This window comes from Lygodium microphyllum, chromosome 28 (assembly GCF_053477565.2).
Source record: "Lygodium microphyllum isolate KBCC chromosome 28, Lygodium_microphyllum_v1.1.10, whole genome shotgun sequence".
In the NCBI taxonomy this organism is placed as follows: domain Eukaryota; kingdom Viridiplantae; phylum Streptophyta; class Polypodiopsida; order Schizaeales; family Lygodiaceae; genus Lygodium; species Lygodium microphyllum.
In genome coordinates this window covers 78,433,793-78,456,599 of record NC_141162.1, presented here as the reverse complement: position 1 = coordinate 78,456,599, position 22,807 = coordinate 78,433,793, and the positions used below count along the sequence as shown (strand labels likewise).

The 22,807-nt window shown below is 42.3% G+C and overlaps 1 protein-coding gene across 3 annotated transcripts in view; it reads left to right on the top strand.

Moving 5' to 3' along the window:
- Positions 1 to 435: 435 nt before the first annotated feature.
- The window catches only part of LOC148011641 (SNARE associated Golgi protein family), a 28,062-nt gene continuing 5,690 nt past the window's right edge, over positions 436 to 22,807 (top strand). For 2 of the 3 annotated variants that reach the window (XR_015689357.1, XM_087670608.1), the window contains exons 1-4: positions 436 to 1,044; positions 1,175 to 1,645; positions 21,261 to 21,313; positions 21,893 to 21,985. Coding sequence is in view for 2 of the 3 variants with exons in the window: in XM_087670608.1 (XP_087526734.1) it covers positions 936 to 1,044; positions 1,175 to 1,645; positions 21,261 to 21,313; positions 21,893 to 21,985 (726 nt within the window). In the remaining variant the exon portion in view is untranslated. The remainder of the gene's footprint in view (positions 1,045 to 1,174; positions 1,646 to 21,260; positions 21,314 to 21,892; positions 21,986 to 22,807) is intronic. The other variant, XM_087670607.1, reaches the window with a different exon arrangement.

Sequence of the window (22,807 nt, the reverse complement as noted above, 5' to 3'; positions counted from 1 at the left end):
ACAAGCCACTTTTTGGAGAGAGTGTTGTCGTCTTGTAGAGTGGGCGTGCCCAAATTTCGGGACGGGGAAGATCCCCTGCCCAGAAGTGTTCGCCACCCACAAAAATCGGGCCCAATGGCCTTTTGACACGTAGGGCAGCGGACGCCTCTTTTTCCACCCTGCGTCCGTCCACAGCCGGGTGTGTATCCGGCCTCAGTGCTTGCGCGACTCGCGAGTCTAAAGGAATGTTAGTAACATTTAAACAGAATGAGCCATAAAAAGTCCTCCTATACTTCTACTTTTAACCCTTTCTTTCCTTAATACGACTTTAACGTCTTTTAAAAAAATCTGGTAAAAAACGAATAAGAAAAAAGATGAATAAACTAATGAAAATATCGATGATGAGAGTGGAAAATCTACCTTATCCCTGGCCATACGTCTGTTCTAGTGTTGGCAAGAGCACGTGGCAGAGACCTCTTCTTTTCTCTCGACGATGATCATTCAGTCACAAACAGCCCTTTCACAGTGCATCGATTTTCTTTCCAAACAGAAAAAGAGAAGAATGCATTTGGGTGCTGAGCAGAGAGGAATGCATTTGTGCCCGCCTCAGCACTTCCATGTCTCCAGAGTCTTACCACGCGTGCATTGGAATGCTCGCATGCCTTCTCTGCCGTGACGCTCCTGCAAGGCTCGAGTCTCGAAACATTCATTTTGTGATGATATCCAGCGATTGTAATGATTTCAGGCAGGACAGAGTCGGACAGTGCTGAGAAGGAAGAAGAGGACCAAGACGAAGAAGAAGGAAAGGAAGAAGCAGCAGTAATCTAAGAAAGAGAAGAAGCACATCGATTGAAGAAGAAGAAGAAGCAGCAGCAGCAGTTTACAGAGTCGCAGGAACGACCGATTCTGTTCTATATCTGGACAGCACAATTAGCTCTGCATTTTGAAGTGAGGGAATGGCGGCCATGGCCTCCCCCTTCTTTCATTCGAATACCAGCTCCAGAGTTTGGCACGAACGTCCTCCATTGGTTTTTCCTCTCTGCACGCTTAAATCTTCACTGCCAGGTCTGTCGTACATTTTTCTGATACTTTTTTTGGGGAAACGTACGTCTATTTATGTAAGATGGACTGTCAATGTCCTACGGTCTTGCGTAACTGAGATGAGTGAGCTAATTCCGGCCTTGCATTGTTTCAGCTGATCAATTCGAAAGGGAGAGCACTCGATCTCGTCTCCGCAGACGCCTTTTTCTAGCCCATGCATCGCCTTTAAAAGGAAGTATCAGTGAACCTCAGCAGAATGTGGACGATCAGAAATTAAATTTGGATCAGAATGAGCCCTTGATGAGCACACAATCGTCAGAAGATCCTCAAACAGAAGTGATTACTGGAGAAAGTACCACTGATGTCATCAGGCATGTAAATGAGGAGGCAAAAGAAAGAATAGATCAATCTGAGACTGCCACTGATGAACCAAACTCACGGCAGGAAAGAGAGACAAGTGGGAATGGAGATGGTGGTGATCTCATTTCAGGCGATACAGCTTTGAAAGGGACCATTGTAGCAGGATTGCTTTTGGTAGGAGTGGTTGGTGGATTTGGAGCTGTGAGTTATTTATATAGGGAGCAGATCAATGACTTTCTTCTGGAATTTTCAGATTTCATAGAAGGTTTTGTCTACACCATATTTGATGTTAATGTGGCCATTTTCTGTCTGTCACGTGAACAAAGTTGTTTTGGCATAAGAGATGAGCTTGTTGCACTTACATGTTAACATGTAGACATGATGATTGATGTGATGGTGGCAACTTTCCTCCAGGTTTCAGCAAGTTATAAAAAATTGCTTCTCGCAAGTGCATCACGATCTTACAGATACATGAAGTTTGTAGTTGGTTTTAACACTTCAGCACACTTTTTACTGTAGGTGGATGAATACATTGTTGCAGTGAAATTCAAATATCAAGCTGTATGCCTCTTAGGCAGGTGGTTCTTAGAAGACTGCATCAAGCATGTCATCCAAATTGGAATATTGCTGGGAAGAGTTACTGTTATGAAATTCAAATAAAGCACAACGTGCAAATAAGCTGCACATGGTTTGAGTGCAGTGGCCTGGAAAATCCTTCCACAAAAAGCATGATTAATCTTGGGCGGACTCCTAGCTAATGCAGCCATGAGATACGTCTTAACAGATGATGGGCAGTAACAGAAATTGTAGGCTGCAGTTGCGAATCTTGTGAATCCAGAATGCATAGGTGCTGGAAACAAAGACTGCAAAAAGAGCAAGCTTTAGTACCAAAGGTGTTACTTTTGCTGGTAAGGAGTCCTATAAAAAGGACTCAAGGGCTCATTTGTGCCACATCTATGTGATCAGCACACGTGGGGTCTAAGCTGTTAGATAGTCTCACCCACTCAGTGGTATGGTGTGAGCAGGTGATTCTGGACATCAGTTTGGTGGGAGTGTGGCCTGACATGCTGCTACCCAGGATTTTGGGGAGAGCCCATACAGATTCTATGATTGGGATGTGAGCCTGATGTCTTTTCCATTTTGTTTTTCTGATATGCTTGTATGGCTTGCATCATATCATTTGTGTAGGTTGGATCTAGGTTCTATGTGGGTTTGTTTAGCCATGTCTGATAAGTGCAAAACTGTTCAACCAGCTGAAGTGCATACTTCTGTTGAGAGAGAAAAATGGAATCCCACATCTATCTACCTCCATCGCCAAAAAATAAGACATTTGAGCGAGGTCAGTTATCTCCAATGTAGAACTAAGCTGGGCCTTAATATCTGCAATGGTAGCAGAATCTGAGCCTGTGATAAGTAAATTATCTACGGAGTAAGATATAGCTGCCCCCCTCTAAAGCATAGTGCTTGTTTTGGCTCGTTTAGAGCTTTTTGCAAATGAAAGACCTTATGTGTATGGTCCCTAAGAGAAAATCCAAGAGGTTGCTCCTCATAGACTTCCTCCTCTAGATAACCATTCAGAAAGGCATTTTGATGTCCATTTGATAAATTGGCCAACCATGGTGAGTGGCTAGCACAACTAGTAGGCAGAATGATGTCAACCACGTAGTGGGTGTGAAGGTATCCTTGTAATCTATGCCATGCTTTTGTTGAAAACCTTGCACTACAGGGCGAGCCCTGTATTTATCCAAAGTCACATCACCTTTCATTTTGGTCCTAAAGATCTACTTAGTCCCCATGACCTTCTTGTGGCTTGGACGATCCACCAAGGTCCAAGTTTCACTTTGTGTCAATGATCTTAAGCTTCTTTCCATGGCCTCATGCCACTATGGATGCTTTAGAGCCTCCTATGAACTCATGGGTTCAGAGTACACTGTAATTTGCTGTTAAGACAAACGTAAATGAGGTAGTAGTTGCAAGCTCTGGGATGAAATTAGATGCAAGGATCGTGGAATTAGATGCAAGGATGAAATTAGATGCAAGGATCTTGGAATCTTGCATCGTTTGCTGGTACTAGCAAGGTAACAACTCTCTAGGAGGAGGTCTCGATATAGAAGACTTTGCATGTGGGTTAGGAGCGGGTAGTAGACCCGGCTTAAATGCACTATCTTTGATGAAGTAGGTTGATGAATTGGCTTAGAGGCCAGTGCACTGGGCTGCACATCCCTTGTCAAAAACTACATCTCTCTAGGTAATCACCTTATTCATTCGAGGATCAAACAAGCAATGGGCTTTTTCTTGGAGGAGTATCCTACAAAGATTGAGTGATCAATTTGAGGATGGAGTTTTCCTATCTTTCAAGAGTGTGTTGTTGAGCTAAAATATGCATTACTTGCTGATTAGCCTCTTAAACAGCCCCAAAACACACTAAAAATGCTCTTTTAGAACAAAACCCTAAAACGGGAGTGGTTCGAGAGAGTTCAGTGGAAACCCTAAAATAGGGAGCGGTTTGAGAGAGTTTAGTGGAAACCCTAAATTTTGGGGCGCCCTTCCACATCTTTAAATAGACAAGCTGCCCCTATTCGGCCATCATCCTTGTTTGTAGGTTACACCAGCCCACACACCCTCTGCTGCTGTTGGCGCCGAGTTTCCAGCCTGCAGCCCGCCTCCATCTACTATCCAGCCATCATTGACTGCAGCCACATTATCTTCAGCTTGTCCATTACTGTAGGTGACAGCTCTCAACTGCTGGCGACTGCTCCAGACTGTTGTTCAGCCTGCTGTCCATCATCTCCAGGGTCAGCCAGCTTGCGTTTTCAGCATTGCAGGCCCTAACACTCTTAGACACTGTTTCAGCCTGCTGTTTACAGCAGATTGTGCACAGTTTCCAGTCTCCGATCAGTGATACACTGCTGCGTTTACCAATTTCCAGCCTCCAAACTGTTGCGTTTTGGTGACCAGCCTGCTGCCATTTACTATTCAGCACTCCTACACTCCGATTGGTGGTCACAGACTTGGATTCGTCTTCGGTGGATGTCACACTCCAACATTGCTCTGCCCTTGAGCACACTGTACACTTTTACATTCATTTACAACATTCATTCACTTCAGAGTTGTGTTCTCTCTCCCCCTTCTTCTGTTTGTGTTTGAGTTTTGAGTTTTGTGTCTAGGGTTTGAGTTTTGCCCTCTATGTCTGTGTCTGTATCTTTGTGTTTTTGTTGTGGTTGTACACTCTGTGTGTCCTCAGTGCAAACCCTAGCAGTTTCCTTCATATGGTATCAGAGCCGGTGCTGTTGTAAAGAGTATCCTGCAGATATTGTGGAGAGCTAGTCTTTGTGCGAGGCACACAATACGACTCGTAATCGAATCACAATGTCCCAGACACCTTCTTCTCTAGTTTCTATGATGTCTTATTAGGCTTCTCCATCATTGGAGGCCCTGAGACGACATTATGGACTTGGTGAGGAGGACGACACTCCACCTTTACTAGATTTCACTAACATGATAGAGGAGGACTTTGAGGAGTACTATCGCAACAAGTATGGTGGTGATTACACCTCTCCTACCAGTTTTGCTACCACATCCAGACCGGTTGGTGAGGCTGGCCCATGGAGGACATACGGCATTCTAAACGTCTGGCGATCCATCTTCATCATCTTTGTCAGGTCCAATGTCAGGTTTGTACAATTCTTTTGTGTTGCATGAATCAAAACCCTCGCCTGTTTCTTCTTTTGAGGTACAGGATCGGATGGCTTTGCGTATATGAACTTCAATAGAGGGTGCTCATGAAGCAGATGAAATTTAGGTACATCTACAACTTCTATTTCATTTAAGCATATCACACACACTTCTCACTTCCCTCCCATCCCACCCTCTTCTATATCACACCTCTCATTATCTTTCCAAAACCTTGGATTACACTCCACATCTGCATCACATACCCTAGGGGTTGGATCTTCTATCTCCGCTCCTAGCACATTTTCCTTCTCCACCCCATTCTCTATCTCTTTGCACCATGGTACTTTGTTAAGGGGAATGCCACCCTTTAACACAATGCCTCTTACCTTTCAGCACATGAGCACACCCGTAACTCCTGGGATGACTGTGATGGGCATCCCTTTACTATCCCCAGCTTCACACCTCCCATGACCACTCATACGCAGGGGTTTCCATCAACTTATGGTGCATCTTCACACTCTCCTTGGGTTACACCTACATAGGGATTCCCATCTTCTGCTTCCTGTATTCCCGTTCCACCTTGGGTTTCTTATGTGGCTACCATACCCATGCCTAGTCAACCCATCCCTACCTATGGATCCACCTTGCACACTATACGCATGCCTGGTGGGCACTCTAGGGTCCATTCCCAAGTGTACTCCGTTCCCCCATCCTACCCACATTACACTTTTTCACACTATCCATCTCCGAGCACTACTGCTCCTATTGCAACGGCCAAGAATGCCTTCACGGATAAGATACGTTTTAACGGGCTAAATTTCACCACTTGGTCTAATTTCATGCAACAAGTGCTTGAGTCTCAAGGTCTTTGGGACCTCGTCATTGGTCTAGAGCCTACGCCGGACCCTCGACAAGCTCACCCTGATTACATCCGTCAATGGAGAGCTCGCAACGCCACAGCCAATGTTGAGTTGATGCAGGGATTGCTTCCTGAGTTTCACTCTCAATTGTAGCACTTTCCGCTCGTGTCAGAGCGTTGGAGTCACCTTCTCGACTGCTATGCAGCTCGTGATCGTACTCGGCGCATTAATCTCGACTTTGAGCTTCAAGAGTTCTCTATTAAGGAAGGGGATGATGTGAAAGTCAAGCTGGCTGAATATAGGCGGTTACTTACCGAGTTCGCCACTATTGGCTCTCCAAAGTCAGATGACGATCATGTTACATTTTTCTTGAACAAGTTTCTCGATAAGTACTTCAATTTCATTCAACACATCATCTCCCAACCTAGATTGCCAACCTTCTATGAGTTTGAGTGATAGTTTTTGTGTTATGCGAGGCTGTATGATCAAGTCCACAAAAAATCCTACTCACAGCCTTATTCAGAGTAGAGAGAGTTGGTTGCCTCTTCTTCGGGAGGGACAACCACTAGTGGCAAGAACTCGCTAGATGGGAAGGCAAGCCAATCAAAGGGTGACTCCTCTTCCTTAGATGGAGCTAAAGAATCTAGAACTATTTGGCAGCAACTCCTTAAGAAAAACTGGTTTTGCACACATTGCCAGAGAGCAAGCCATGTGGATGAGGAGTGTCGCTCCAAAGCCCAAGGTCTTCCACCTGAAAAGCCTCAGCAGACCGTTGCGATTGCACAGTCCAGTGGGGCTACGCCTTCTGCTTGTGCTTTATCTGCTCCTTCAGTATCCGTTGTTGCTGCTAGACATGTGGCTCGAGTCGAGCCTCAGCAAACCATCTCTTTCACTACCCCTAAGGGACTGGTTGATTGGTTTGTAGGTTTCAATCCTGTTGCACTTCATGCATCTCTCTCACCTTCCTCCCCACCTTGTTAGTCGTTCCCTTGGCAGAGCCCTGCTACTAGACGTACGCGATGGTGGCCACCTTCTTAGACTAGCATGCCTCTAGGTCCTTTCGGATACCCTAGGTCAGTCTAGCATTCATTTTTCACACTCTTAGAGTCGGGTCCATAGGCTTCATTATCCTTAGTTTTTCCATTTTTTTGTCTTCCGCTGTATTTACTCACACACATACACTTTCATTGCATTTATTTTAAGTTAGATTTTCTTTCTGTTTTGTTTTGCTTTGGAGCATCTCATCACATACCTCTATGTTTGCAGATTCTCATATCTTTTGCAGGGTTTTGCCTTTCAGTGCAGGGCTAACTTGCAGATTGCTTTGGTTCTCCTTGGGCTAGAGATGTGGGGATGCGTACCGTTCCTTTCATGGTTTCATCATCCTAGGAGTGCTTGCTCTTATTCCAACATGGCGGTTTCCCCTCCTGAGGCGGATCGTGGAACATCTCTCTCGATGCTATCATGGCGGTGACTTCTACCTTGCTCTTCTAGCGGAGTACTTCATCCACTTCATCTTCTTTCATTCCTTATGGTTCTCGGCACCATATGAATATCGACAGCAGACTCCTTTTCCTTCTTCGGCACCCTGTTCTATCTTACCCTTTGTATTGCATGATTACATCATCCTTGTACTAGGGTGCTTGGGCAAGTGAATAATTTCCACACGAGGGACACTATCCAAGTGGCACCTGCTGCATGAGCACTCTTCAGCATGTAGCATACTTTGCATCTCATTGTGCAGAGCACCACTTGCGCGGATCCTAAGGTGAATGTAGTCACTCATAACAGTAACAGTGGGAGCGATGTGCTCTTTGTCTCTTCACATTTTGGTGCACATGCTCTACTTGCAGATACAGATGATGACATGCATACTTGGATTCTTGATTTAGGTGCTTCTTTTCATGTCACCCTCATCGTGAGTGGTTTTCCGCATATACAGGGGGTCGACATGGTGTTGTCCATCTTGGGGACAACTATGCATGTGAGGGGGGAATTCCCCAAGAAGCGTGGTCGGACAAGCCACCGTCATATGCTCATTTGAAAGTGTTTGGCTGCGAGGCTTTTGTGCACATTCGTAAAGAAAAACGCAGCAAACTTGAGCCACAGTCCTGTAAATGCATTTTCCTAGGATATGGTGACGAGGGTAAAATGGGGTATAAATTGTGGGATCCCGAGAAAAGGAAAATAGTACGCAGCAATGATGTTATCTTCCGGGAAGATTGCATGCACAAACAACCCGAAAGATTGAGGAGGTCCGTAGGATTGTATTCCGGGAAGAAATACCTTTTGGACAGCAAAATGTGCCCGCTGTACATCAGCAAATACCTGCTGTAAATGAACGTGTAAATGCAGGAAATGATCAGTCAGCTATTGCCCATGAAAATGAGCCATTACATGTGTAGGAACAGCCAGGATAGCAAGCTGTAAATGCTGATTTGCAAGCTGAAATGCCAGGACAGCATGCTGAAAATGGAAATTTGCAGGAACAACCAGCAAACAATGACCATTGGGTTAGGAGATCGTCTAGGGCTACTAGACAACCTGACAGATTTGTTCCTGGTGCAATTAATGTGGCTGAGTATGTTATGTTGACAGACTGTGGTGAACCGTCTTGCTTCAAGGAAGCAATGGACAGACATGACAGCAAGAAATGGTATAAAGCCATGCTGTCAAAGATGGAATCTCTTGAAAAAAATGGGACTTGGGACTTGGTGCAGTTGCCTAAAGGGCAGAAAACCCTTCCATGGAAATGGGTTTACAAAATGAAAGTCACTTCTGGTTCCTCACCAAAGTACAAAGCGAGATTGGTTGCAAAGGGGTACAAGCAGGAGCATGGAATTGACTTTGATGAGATTTTCTCTCTTGTAGTCAAGATGACTACATTGAGAACCATTTTGGGCTTGGTTGCAGTTGAGGATATGGAGCTCATACAGATGGATGTAAAGATTGCGTTTTTACATGGTGATCTGCATGAAGGCATATATATGCAGCAGCCTGAAGGGTTTGTTGAACAAGGGAGAGAACAAATGGTATATAAACTCAAAAGGAGTTTGTATGGGTTGAAACAAGCACCAAGAGAATGGTATCAGAAGTTCGATACATTCATGCAATCCCAAGGCTTTCATAGAAGTCAAGTGAATCACTGCTTGTACACCAAGAAGGCAGCAGATGGCAGCATGATTATCTTGGTTTTGTATGTTGATGACATGTTGATTGCTGGCAGGGATACTCATGCCTTGGATTCATTGAAGCAAAGTCATGGCAGCTTTGACATGAAGAATCTGGGTGATGCAAATCACATTCTTGGCATGCGAATACTTAGAGATAGATCTAAAGGTTTACTCTATCTATCTCAGCAGGAGTATATCTCCAAAGTTTTGCAGCATTTCAATATGGAGGGGGGGGGGGGGAACAATTGGAGTTCCATTGCCTCCATATGTGAAACTCAGTGCAGAGGATAGCCCTACATTTGATGATGAGAAGGCTGAAATGGCCAAGATACCATATGCTTCAGCTGTTGGCAGTTTGATGTATGCTATGGTTGCTACACGTCCTGACATTGCTTTTGCAGTGGGAGTGGTTAGCAGATACATGGCAACCGCTGGCAAGAAGCATTGGGATGCAGTGAAAGGTATTATGAGATACCTCAAAGGCACAAAGGAGTTGTGCATCTGCTTTGGAAAGCAGAAAGCATTTGTTGTTGGCTTTACCGATGCAGACTATGCTAGTTATGCAGATTGCAGGAAGTCCACTTCTGGGTATGTGTTTACTTTCACAGGAGGAGCGGTCTCTTGGATCTCCAGGGTACGAAAGTGTGTTGCATTGTCTACTACAGAGGCAGAGTATGTAGCTGCCACTGAGGCATGCAAGGAGGCTTTATGGCTTTCACGTCTGGTGAGAGAGCTTGGAATCACGGATTACTTGTTCTCCATTGTGATAGTCAGAGTGCTATCATGCTAGCACATAATCTTGTCTTTCATGCAAAGACAAGGCACATACAGGTGAAGTATCGCTTCATTAGAGCTGTACTTGACAGGAAGAGCATTGAGCTTGTCAAAGTGCATACAGATGATAATCCTGCAAACCTTCTCATGAAGGGTCTTCCAGCAGAGCGGTTTGCTCATTGCCGACAGATGATGGAAGTTGGATAGATATATTTATTTCAGCTTTGTACATACTTAGACTTAGCTGATTCTTTTTTCTCCTCTTAAGGCACATTGCCTTTAGGTGGGAGGTTATTGGGAATAAAGGGCCATGCTACCTTTTATATGTGCACAGGTGTGAACACACCCTTAGGCACATTGTACTTTCATACATATATCTATCTAAAACCTAAAGTGTTACACTCGTCATTGTACCCAAAAACGTGTTCACTCTATACTCTGCTCTCTCGCACTCTCCTTGTCTCTCTCACTGCGCGTAATGACTGTTTGTCTCAATCTCCGTGCCTAATCGATTCCTTCAAACTCTATTCTTGGCATTTTGATTGAAATGTGCACGTGTGAGGTGTGCATGTGATTAGAAAGTTTGTTAAGTCACAATGATGGGCCAAGGAACCCAAGATGTTAGTGGGTGTTAGGTAGAAGTTGTAATAAGTTTTATTGGTCAGATACTAGGTGGTGTATAGTGTTAGTTTGGCCATTGGGTTTTTAATTAGCCATTAAATGTTAGTGATCACATTAGGAACTAGGCATTAAACAATTAATTAGTGTCAATTTAGGGCTAATTAATACTCAAGAACTAGGCATTGATTAATTAAATAGTGCGAGCTCAAGGGCTATTTAATACTCAACACCACTTGGAATTCAAAGTTGCCTAGGTAGTTTGATTGTAGATGGCACATTTAATATTCTAGGTAGGAACAAGGGCTGAAATCAATTTTCAGAATTAACTATTCTGAAAATTTATTTAAATGGTTGAAAACTCCATTTAAAAGACTGCCAAGTGCCAAAATAGGCTGCCACTTGTCAAAACTTTCCCATGCAAGTGAAGGGAAGGCTATTAGAGGCTGGTGGAGGTCATTCCTGCCATTCAATGGATTGTGGAGGTTAAGAGAGAAGGAGAGAGTGCTGTCCAAGTAGATACTAGCAGGTTTCGGCCATTTCCAGCCAGCCAGGAAGGTTCCTCTTGTAGGCAGCAGCTCCAACAAGGAGGGAAAAGTTCCACTTGGGTTGGGTGACATCCATCTGAGGCCTCCAAGCTGCTGGGCAACAGCATTTAATGCTACTTCACAATAGATAGCAGCTGGTTCTAACACTTTTCTTGTGATAGAAATCAGAAATTTCTCTCCTCTACAATCAATCCCTCAGCAATTCTCAGGCATTTGCAGCAGATTTCAGCCATAGAACGTGGACAATATAGCCTTTGCTAATGTATGCCCTAATTTATAACAAAAATCAAGGTTTAGCAGCCATCTAAGGTATCATGCTAGAAATTGGAGGCTTAGTACTTGAAAGAGACTAGATTTGACCAGTTGAGGATCAATTAGAGGGCCAATGGCTTGTTAGATCAAGGGGCAAATTGATAAAAAGCCTTGCTGGTTATTTTTGACAGTAAGAGGTATTGGAAGTTGAAGGAGATTGGAGCTTAATCTTTAGTGTACTTCATCCGATATTAATAGAAATTAGAGAAATACCATAAGGGGCGCTGCCGCGCTAGTGTTGGGGCCAACTAGGAGTTTATTGTCTAAGATTAATTGTTGGTAACATTTGTACTTTCAGTTTATTTGATTTTTATGATTATTATAATTAGTGATTAATCATGAAATTATCACCCTTTAGGAGAAGGAAGGCTGGTTTCATGGTTCCGTTGCCAGGATACCATCAATTCCCTTGAATTGGTGGGGCCCGTGGCACTTGATTGGAAGTTAGAAGTAGTGCACACATGTTAGAATTATAATCAGCTAAGCATTACAACAAGAATGTCTTCATACTGTGAGATAAGATCAAGTAATGATGATGCTTCTCAATCTGAAAATTTGCAAAGCGTTGGGGAAATGCAATGCCTAATCTTGGGCAAGGCGCTAAGCATGGGTAGCATGCTGAGAGTGTGGGTTTTGACCAAGAAGTGGGTCCCTCAAGGCCCCAAAAAATATTGTCGACTAGCAAGGGGAAGATGATTATGATGGGTTGTTTAAAGCACAGTTGAGGACAATGACTAATACCTTTGCACAACTTACAAAGGATCCTTAGTTTGTGGAATTTTTGTATACTCCAATGAAGGAGAGCAAGCAAAAAAAGAAAAAATCATTTTCTAAAGCTTCAAGATAGTATGAGTTGCCAAAAAGTACAGTGGTTTAGTCTCAAGAAGTACAAAATGTTAGTAATAACTAAAAGCAAATAATGCAAGTGGAGCAAGCTATGCAAATGCAAGGCCATCTTGGTAGTGCCAGTCCAATAAGTTTTGGACAGCAAGGCACACATGCTAATGTGGATAAATCAAGGTACTTTAGTGGGGGTTAGGTTTTCCAAGGATTTGTGTGATCCAAAAGGAAAAATACATTGAACTTAGTACGGATTTTAGGGCAAATGAAGTTATAGGTAAAGTTTCAATCGCTACTTGGTGAAATTTAAGGATTAGTACACTTATGGAAGGATGCAAATGGATGGAGGAGGGTGACCTTTTAGATCATTCTCAGTGATGCAATTTATCCTGATGTGTTTTAGTTTTGGATCAGGCTCATTCAAGTTCAATAGAGCATAGAGGTCCAGAGCATTACCTGATGCTCAAGGGGGAGGTTACACCTCTACTCCCCTAATAACGGACAACTCAATTATGTAGTAGATCTCATATGTACTTGGTTTGCATCTAGGGTACTGTGTGGTGACAGTATATCTACCATTCGGATTACTATTTAGTGTACTAGTCACTATGAGTAGGTATGCAGTCTACAGATGCATATTGTTTGCACCTAGGTTGTGAAACTATATTTGGATTCACAGAAGGGGCATAGCAAGAGCCAATGCAAGAGGAGGAGGTGGACATGAACTTTGAAATGGGGCCGCACAGGAAGATCTTGTCCCACCACCTCCTTCCCCACTACTTGACAAGCAGTGACATGCAGATATCCCTGTAGAATGAAGGACGGTGTTGAGAGAAAGGAGAAAATAAATGGTGGAGGAAACAAGAAGAAGATGGAATGCCAGAGGAGTAATTGCACCCCGGCACCTATCCCACCATGTAACGACGAAACCCTATCAAGCTTCCATGCCAAAATTGTAATCTGGGAGAGGCAAGAAACAACCAAGAACCCCTTTGACTTTAATTTCCAATGCCCCACCACCCTGCATGGATTTTTGCCCATCAAGGTGGTGGAGGAGGTAATTAATATCAGAGGCCAGGCGCTTGGGGAGAAGTGGTTGAAGGAGAGAATGCAGAACCCCACATTATGGGGCATTGAAGATGCAAAATTTTGGCAAAACAAAGTTTTTTAGGTGCCACAGTCTATGCATGGTTACCAATGCCAACCTACATGGAGAAGGAGAATCTGCAATGTCAACATGGATACTTGGATGGCCTTTTGGAATACTCAACCCTTCGAGCGGAATGACCCAACTTTCATGCCATACCCTTGAAGGGTGGGAGTGGATTTTGACTCTAGTTTCCATGGCCACTATGGCTTCCTGAATATCTATAATCCACATTGTACTACATATGAAGATGCCCTCATTTTCACATCGGTTCCTTTGTATGATACCATGATTCACTTCATCAACGGATTCTCTTCATGCCATGACCCCACCTTTATTACGACATGTAATTACCTTAGATTGATTAGGATACTCTTTAGGCGGGACTCCACTCCCCAAGAGCATGGCCTACCAATCCTCCATTTTGATCCTAATTCTATAGATAGTTGCAGATGGCTCGAATAATGATGGGAGCTGCTCTACTAGCTTCGTTTTGCTTAGCTCTTCTAGAGGACATGAATGATAGCCACTTCACCCACTGCAATCATCCATTCCTCTCCACCACCACCCTTCAAGTCCACCTAGACCTCAAGGAGTATATCCAAAGCTGCCAATTCCTTAACAAATCTATTAAGCCTCCATCACCACCTCACTCCAATGACAAAGATTAACTTTTGTCATGACTATGTGACTTATCAAAAAAAAGGGAAAAAGGGGAAAAAGAAAAAGCCAAGAAAGTACAAAACAAAAAGACTACAAAGAGAATAGAACTAGAAAGAGAAACCACACAAAGATACATCAGGCTGCACATAGACCACAGTCACTGCACCTAGGGGTTCTCAAGTTAGGCGCGTCTAGTGACCTTAGTCGACCATGTCTAACCCCCTAGCCCTTTGTGATCCCCCACTACACAAGCTCAGGGCACCTCAAGGGTAGGATATACCTTGGGAGGTAACACTTTCCTTTACGGTTATAGACCTGTCTCCCTGTGCCGCAACCACCGTACCTCACTTCCACACACATGGGGTCCTTAAGTGTGGGACAACACCTAGGCCTTAGACCCATGCCTGGGTGGTCACTTCCACACACACGTGATTCTCAAGTGTGGGACCAGTACCCATGCTTGTTGCTTGTGGTTAGACCCAGCTCCTCGTTCCACCAGCACAAGCACGATGCACTATGCGGTGAGATAGACACTCCCCCTAGGTAGAGCACACCTTCTCTTTTTAGGTACTTTCGATTGCTACAACCACCAACATTGGAGGCCCCAATATCCGCTCAACCTACACTCAATCTCCAACAATGCAACCATTGTCAAGCTCCTCAACCACTACTACCAACCCAAACAAGGTCCCATCATCCACTTCGGCAACCAGCCTTCGAAGCACCAAACCCTCAACAACAAAGCCCCACAAGTGCCATGGGACTGGCACTCATCTAGGAGGGGGTAATGTTAACTCCATCTCGAGACACAGAAGCAAAAGAAGTGGAATGCGGACGAAATGGAAGACACATGATGGAGAACAAGCAAAGGCGCAAGGGTGGCCGCTAAAATCAAGTTAAAAGCAAAGCACATTTTTAAGTGAAAGATTCCCCGAAACTTTTGTAAAAGAGCACCAGGCTCCCTCATGTGCAAATTGTAAATGGGTAGATGGGCATAAGCTAAAGAAATAGGCCAAGTAGAAGGGAATGGGAAAAAGGACCTTACCACAATGGCCGATCATGTAAAAAAGGGGATGGGTGCCCATGGGATTTTAGGGCATGTTTATAAATTTCAAAAAGTGAATGAGAGCTCATTCCTTGGTGTATGGCAACAAGAGACTCAATGGTATACAATGTATATTTGCAGGTGATGTAAGAGAAGCACATTTGCATGAGTTACTTATGGTTTATGGCTAATGTATGCATCTCATGACTATCATGTGGTAAATCATTGCTATGAGGCAATGCTTATGCTCAGTTTATGCATTACTTTGCCTTGGTGGTTAGAATCATGTTGGAATTTAATATGGATGTATACGTTATGGCTTGGAGAATGGCTATGATTGATACATGTGGATTGTAACTAGTTTAAGTCACTCGAATTTCAGACATAGATATGGCATGAGCATGGCTAAGCAACATGTGCACATGTTGTTTGACTATGATGCCAATCCTGTATTTCCAATGGTGACTATTAGGATTTACCAATTCTATGGGTAGTGCCCAATGTTTTAGTTAGTTGGTTTGTGGTGTGAACATAACTACGTTAATAACTTGTGTCACCATTTCTAGAGTTAGTTCTAGAGGTAGCTCACTTCAGTTGAGTTAGGGATAGGTCTTACTTAGATCTATTGTATTTTCATTCTATTATTCTAGCACTTGCATCTTTTGAGTGTGGAACTACTGCCTACTCTTGCTCATTGTCTTATGTTCACACACACACACACACACACACACACACACACACACATTCTCTTTCTCTGTCTCTCTCTGCGCATTTTCAACATTTGGTATCAAAACTAGACACGTGGGTTTCATCTCTTTGCGACTCAGCCGGTGCCATCCATGTAAAGTCCACTCAGCCGATAAAGGAAGAGGAGGAGTTGTTTTGGAGGGAGGAGCTTCTGTTTCGAAAGAGAAGTTGCTATTTTGGAGGAGATGCTGCTTTTGTTTTCAGCCTATTCGCAGTCCTGTATGCAGTTTTGCACACAACCCTACACACACAGCCTTTCTTTGCTCTACTTGATATTCTCATCCTTGCTTGCTACTTTCTTAGCCTTGCTCACCATTTTCTTAGCCTTGCCCACTATTTTCTATAGATTTGAAAAAAAACATAGAAACCCTACTTTTTTGAATTTGAGGGTTTTTGAAAATTTTTGTAAATTCTCATCCATTTTGCTCGTCTCATCCCCAAATTTAAAGAGATTTTCAACTTCTCATACTCCATGTTGAGGAATTCGGGGTTTTCGACTAACTTTTCCAATTTCTCAATTTCTTGAAATTTCTTCGAGAAAATTTAGGGCTTTTGCTTGATCCAAGCTCACGTGTGTGAATCTCCACCGAAACTGCCAACATTGTGTAATTTCTTTGACATTGATACGATAAAATGGAGGCTTTTCTAATTTTTGGATCCGATTTGTATCCCAAGGCGAGGTTAGTTGCTGGTTGCTGTTTGCACGCAACCAGAGGCAACATTACACCAAATTGTAAGGTTGTAAGTATAAAAGCTATTCTATTTCTTAAAAGTTTGTTGGGAAAATTCGGGGCTTTTGTGATTTCCCCATATAAGACACATCCCAAGGTGCCCTAGAGTTTCAACATGCATCTCGAGGGTGACATTCTATCAGATATTTAAGCTATAATCATAATCTTTGTCATAATTTGTGAGCATGCACATATTCATTATTTTCATTTTATGATCGATTATTAAAAAATAAAAGTTACCTAGGAAACTTGATCTCATGAAGATATGATTACATATTGGTCAATTACTTGGAAGTAGTTACACTTGATTAGACACTGTCTAATTTCTATAATAAGATCTAAATGCGCGTTTTGATTTCTTAATTTTCTTTTTTCCATAGCATAATTGACTTTAGTCCTTAGGGTTGTTTTTTCTAGCATCTTTATAGGTGTGACTAGGATGATCACCAGTTCTTGCATTGATACCTACAATACGCTTTAGATGAAAAGTTTTTTACCTTCATCTCTTGTATGGATGTAGGTAACAACTAGACTCTTCACCCACTCAGGCCTGGAAAGACTACTCCGAGAAGATGGGACTCAAAAGATACATAGGATTTACATTGATTGCCTTGTTAGTTAAGAGAGCCATTATACCACATATATGGTCATGTAGGACCTCTAAAGCAGCATAGGATACTTTGAAGTGCATGTTTGCAGCTCGTAATAAAGCAAGAGTCTCCTACTTATGGAGAAAACTAGCTAATGCACATATGGATGAGAGTGATAGCATGATTGATCACCTCACATACTTGTAGGATATCCGAAAGTAGCTATTAAACATTGATGAGGTTGTTTTGGATGCAAAAATGGTGAATGTTGCTTTGAACTCACTCCCCGAGTCTTGTCTTGGTTTCCACACCTCAATGAATTTATCATTTGGAGGGGGAGGGCAGCAACCTCTTACTTTTGTGGAGTTGGAAGGCCTCTTGTTACAAGAGGAACAAACTCCGTGGAATGTTGCTATGAGGTTAGGTGATGTTGCCATGCTCTCAAGGGCAAGAGCAAAGCGAAGCAGTTTGTCAAAAATCAGCAAAAGGTTGATTTGGGACAGCAATCAAAGAAGGCTATCCAAGAGACAAAGAAGACAAAGAAAAAGGGGAAATGCCACTATTGCAAGAAACCAAGACATTACATTGATGAATGCAGAAAAATGTTAGCTAAGGAGAAGAAAAAGATCTCTAGTTTGGATGTTTAGGAGACATCCACCTCTCAGCCATCGGATGGGGATACTACAGCTAACCTTGCAGAGGAAGACTATGCATTCTTGACATGCAGTTACAACACATCCATGGCTGGTAGTGCATTTAATATTACTGAAATGCAACATACTAGATTTCTTTGGAGGATCCTACATCCATCCTTTTTGACAGTTAGAGTGATATTGCAGCAGCAGAAAATCCTATGTTTTATGCTCTCATGAAACACATCGAGGTACATTATCATTATGTCAGAGAGAGATGCTATGGAGGAGAGATTAGTTTGATGTATGTCCTTACATAGAGAATGTTGTAGACATGTTCACCAAAGCACTTTCTTGTGAGAAGTTTGAGGCTTTTCAAAAGTCCTTGAACTTGCTACCCTTTGGTGATTGATCTTCTTGTAACTCCACCACACTAGCACTGTAGATGGGCAATGCCTAATGTTTTAGTTTGTTGGTTTGTGGTGTGAACACAACCATGTTAATAAGTTGTGTTACCACTTTTAGAGTTAGTTCTAGAGTTAGCTAACTTTAGTTGAGTTATGGATAGGTCTAACTTACTCAATACCTATTTTACTTTCATTTTATTATTCTAGCACTTGCATCTTTTGAGTGTGGAACTGCTGCCTACTCTTGCTCACTATCTTGTGTTCACACACACACACACACACACACACTCTCTCTCTCTCTCTCTCTCTCTCTCTCTCTCTCTCTCATTTCCAATAGTGGTAATGGATGCTTTTGACAAATTGCAGTGCAATCGAGGACGATTGCAATGATTTAAAGGGGGATGTTTGTCATGGGGATGTGAAATTTTAATGCTATATAGGCTTGGGATTTTGGCTTAGGCCTTAATGAAATGTGCACATGTGATGTGAAAGTTAAGTCACAATGATGGGTCAAGGACCCCGAGATGTTAGTGGGTGTCAAAAGGCAGAAATTGTAATAAGTTATATTGGTCAGGTACTAGGTGGTGCTTGGTGTCAGCTTGGGCCTAGAGTATTTAATTAACCATTAAATGTTAGTGGTGACATTAGGATCTACGAATTAATTAATTAATTAATGCCAGTTGAAGGGCTAATTGATATTCAGGGCCACTTGGGAGTCAAAATGGCCTAGCCAATTTAATTGTGGATGGGCACATTTAATTTTCTGGGTAGGAACAAGGGCTGAAATTAATTTTCAGAATTAACTATTTTGGAAATTAATTTAAATGGTTGAAAACTCCATTTACCAAAATAGGCTGCCACTTGTCAAAACTTTCCCATGCTAGTGAAGGAAAGGCTATTAGCGGCTGGTGGAGGGTCATTGCTGCCAGTCAATGGATTGTGAAGGTTAAGAGAGAAGGAGAGAGTGCTGTCCAAGTAGATACTAGCAGGTTTTGGCCATTTCCAGCCAGCCAGGAAGGCCCCTATTGCAGGCAACAGCTGCAACAGGGAGGGCAACAATTGGAGATTCCACTTGGGTTGGGTAACATCCATCTGAGGCCTCCAAGCTGCTGGGCAACAGCATTCAATGCTGTTTAACAGTAGATAACAACTGCTTCTAACACTTTCTTGCAATAGAAATCAGAAATTTCTCTCTCCTCAGCTTTATTTCTCCTTTGCAGGCAATTCCTCGGTAGTTCTCAGCCATTTACAACATATTTCAGCCATAGAAGGTGGACAATAGACCATTTGTTGCTGTTATAGCAGAAATTAGGCTTTAGCAGGCATTTGAAATTCCTTTTGGAAAATGGGGAGAGTCCCATGGACTTCATTATTGGATTAGCGAGTATAGAGAGGGGGCACAAACTCTGCGGGGACAATTGTGGATTAGTTGACCAAAATGACTAGGTTTATTCCAACCTTGATTCATATTAAAAATCTAGAATTGGCTAGATTGGTTGTAGAGAACTTATGCCAGTTGTATGGTCAATGGCAAATATAATTTTTGATCAGATAGAAACTTTGATAGCCAGTTCTAGAGAGTTGTGTTTAAGAGGTTGGATACTAAACTTACCATGAGTATGTGAATCATTTGCAAACTGATGGGAAAATTAAAAGAGTCAAACCAAATCCTCAAAACTATGCTTCGTGCATAGGTAAGTAAAAGGCAAGCTAGTTGGAAAGAGTACTTATCTATGGTAGAGTTTGTGTATATAGTGTCAAGCACTCTTCCAATGGATATAGTCCTTTTATGTTGATGTATGAGTTTCAGCCTAGAGCTCCTTATCTAGTAGAACTACAAAAAGAGGCCCAGGTAGCCAAATATTTCTTAGAGGATATGATTGACATTGATGTGATATTTATAGGAAAATATTCTAAGGAGCTGTGACTGTGCATATATTTTAGAATATATAGTATGAGGTTCAGGGGACATGACTGACGACACCTGTAAGTGATGTGCATGACCAAGGGATTGTTACACAATTTCCTAAATGCTGGCAAGTAGCTCCTGCAAACCTTAACTTGAGTAAGATATGCATCCATACTGCCACCCCTTCTAGCATATTTTCTGAATCTGATTGCTTTCTTTAAGTATGGAGCACGTGCCTCATTCCTAATCTTGTGAAGGGATGTTAGTGTGTCCCGAGTGCTCTTCATGGTCTTGCATGATCAAACGTGTTGTATGCTGCCTGTTGTATGGATAAAGCAATCACTCACAAGCTTCAACATCCCTACCATCCCAACACAACTCTTATACAATGGGAGGAATTGTGGGGTTAGTGGCTGTAGATGAAGGTGATGTAACGTCTGATGAGCTAGAACAACTAGATGCATTATTATCACTCACAAGCTTCAACATTCCTACCATCCCAACACAACTCTTATACAATGGGAGGAATTGTGGGGTTAGTGGCTGTAGATGAAGATGATGTAACATCTGATGAGCTAGAACAACTAGATGCATTATTATCATCTGTTGTATGGATAAAACAATCACTCATAACCTTCAACATCCTTACCATCCCAACACAACTCTTATACAATGGGAGGAATTGTGGGGTTAGTGGCTGTAGATGAAGATGATGTAACATCTGATGAGCTAGAACAACTAGATGCATTATTTTCATTTGCAATATTGTTGCCTCCTGGCTGTGCATTAGTCCCCATAACAACATTCCAAAGCCCCTTGGACACCATGACATGCTTCATCATATGCATCCACATGGGATAGTTTGTCCCATCCAACTTGTCATTCACAGACAGCTTGCTAAACAAATCATTATTATTTTGTGTCATTAGAACAAAAAGGTCCAGTCTATTACAATGCCTAAATGAATGAGAGGCAAATAAATTGGCCAATACTCTTAAAGACCATTGAGGCCTAATGTTGGTGTCTAAGCATGTGAATAAGTTTCTAATATCCCATTGACAGTCAATGCCATATAGCATCCCATTAACAGCAAATATCATCAGCAACACATGCCAAGAATAAGTTTATAACATCCTATTAACAGTAGATGCTTTATACACAGTTCAAAGTGTGTAAAACTTGATCCTCTCTGATCTCTCTTTTGGCCAGGTTATGGTGCTGCTGGGTATGCTTTGTTTGTAGCTGTATATGCTGGTCTTGAGGTAATGATGGTTTTTGGGCATTTACCAGACAATAATGGTGTAGTTGCTTTGCTGTAACAATTTCAACTGGTGATTGTAGAGTTGTTCTCTTTATTTTACTTCCAAAAGTTGGTGAAGGCTTCCATGAAGTAGAACTTGTGTTTTTTGATGATCACTCTTGAGCACAGTGAAGAAATTCTGGAGGAGGAGGGAGAGTATGCAGGTTACAGCTTTTGGCAGGCTGAGATTGATTGAATGCTTGGTGGGCACATCACATTAGTGGGAGAGGGGGGCTTCAAAGAAAAACGAGCATGACATGCAAGGGTGGTTGACAAAACACATACATGCATATGTATACACATACATATATATTGAAGAACGGCAGGGAGGGGAGTATAGGGGGTGGGGATTAAGGGGGGAAAGAAGCATGCAAGAAGAGAGGAGGGATTTTTTGGGAAGGAAAAAAGGAGGGGTTGGGGGTTTGGAGGAGGGAGGGGGGTTTTAACAGGAGATGCAGAAAGCTACCTAGTGAAACTTTTTGTTGAAGGTCTTTCAGCTGTCATTATTATGTTGTTTACAAAGCTTACATTTTATTTCTAGATTCTTGCGATCCCAGCAATCCCCTTGACGATGTCAGCTGGCTTGCTTTTTGGAACCTTGACTGGCACCATTATAGTCTCGATTTCAGGGACGGTATGCCAAATTTATCATTTCTGTGATTTGTAATGTATGCTTTCTCTTTTCGAGTTTCTTCACTGTTTACTTCTAAGGCACAATGCTATTATTTCATGCTAGTGTTTTCTAGCCCTTTCTATTTGTAGAATTAGCAATGGCATACCCAAGGTTTGGTATATGTTAGTATTTTCTATTTGTAGAATTAGCAATGGCACACCCATAATTCTACGTGTGATGCTTGTCAAAATGCTTCCTTTAAATAGAATTATTGTTATAATATTGTAGCTTGTGGACTTAGACATGACACGACATCAAATGGTAAGTATTTAGCAATGGCATACCCAAGGTTTGGTATATGTTAGTATTTTCTATTTGTAGAATTAGCAATGGCACACCAATAATTCTACGTGTGATGCTTGTCAAAATGCTTCCTTTAAATAGAATTATTGTTATAATATTGTAGCTTGTGGACTTAGACATGACACAACATCAAATGGTAAGTATTTGATGTAAGGCACTAGGATATGCCATTGACCCACAGTTGTATATCTTACATTACCTCAACAAACACGCCTCATTACATTACCTCAATAAACAAGCCTCTGTTCATGCGCACCTCTGCTCATTCCAGCCGTATGCTGATGTGCAGCCCTCTCACTCGCATTCTTATGCTGAAAAGACCACCTTTGTGTTGTGTAGAAACGTCTTCTTCAGATCTATCCTTCTTGAAAGCTTTTTCTATTTGGCTGAATTTAAGGCTTGAATGCTTGCACCCTGGGCAAGTGTAGACTCACCCCCTTAAGGACATTGGTGATTTCTCATCAATGGACATTGATGATG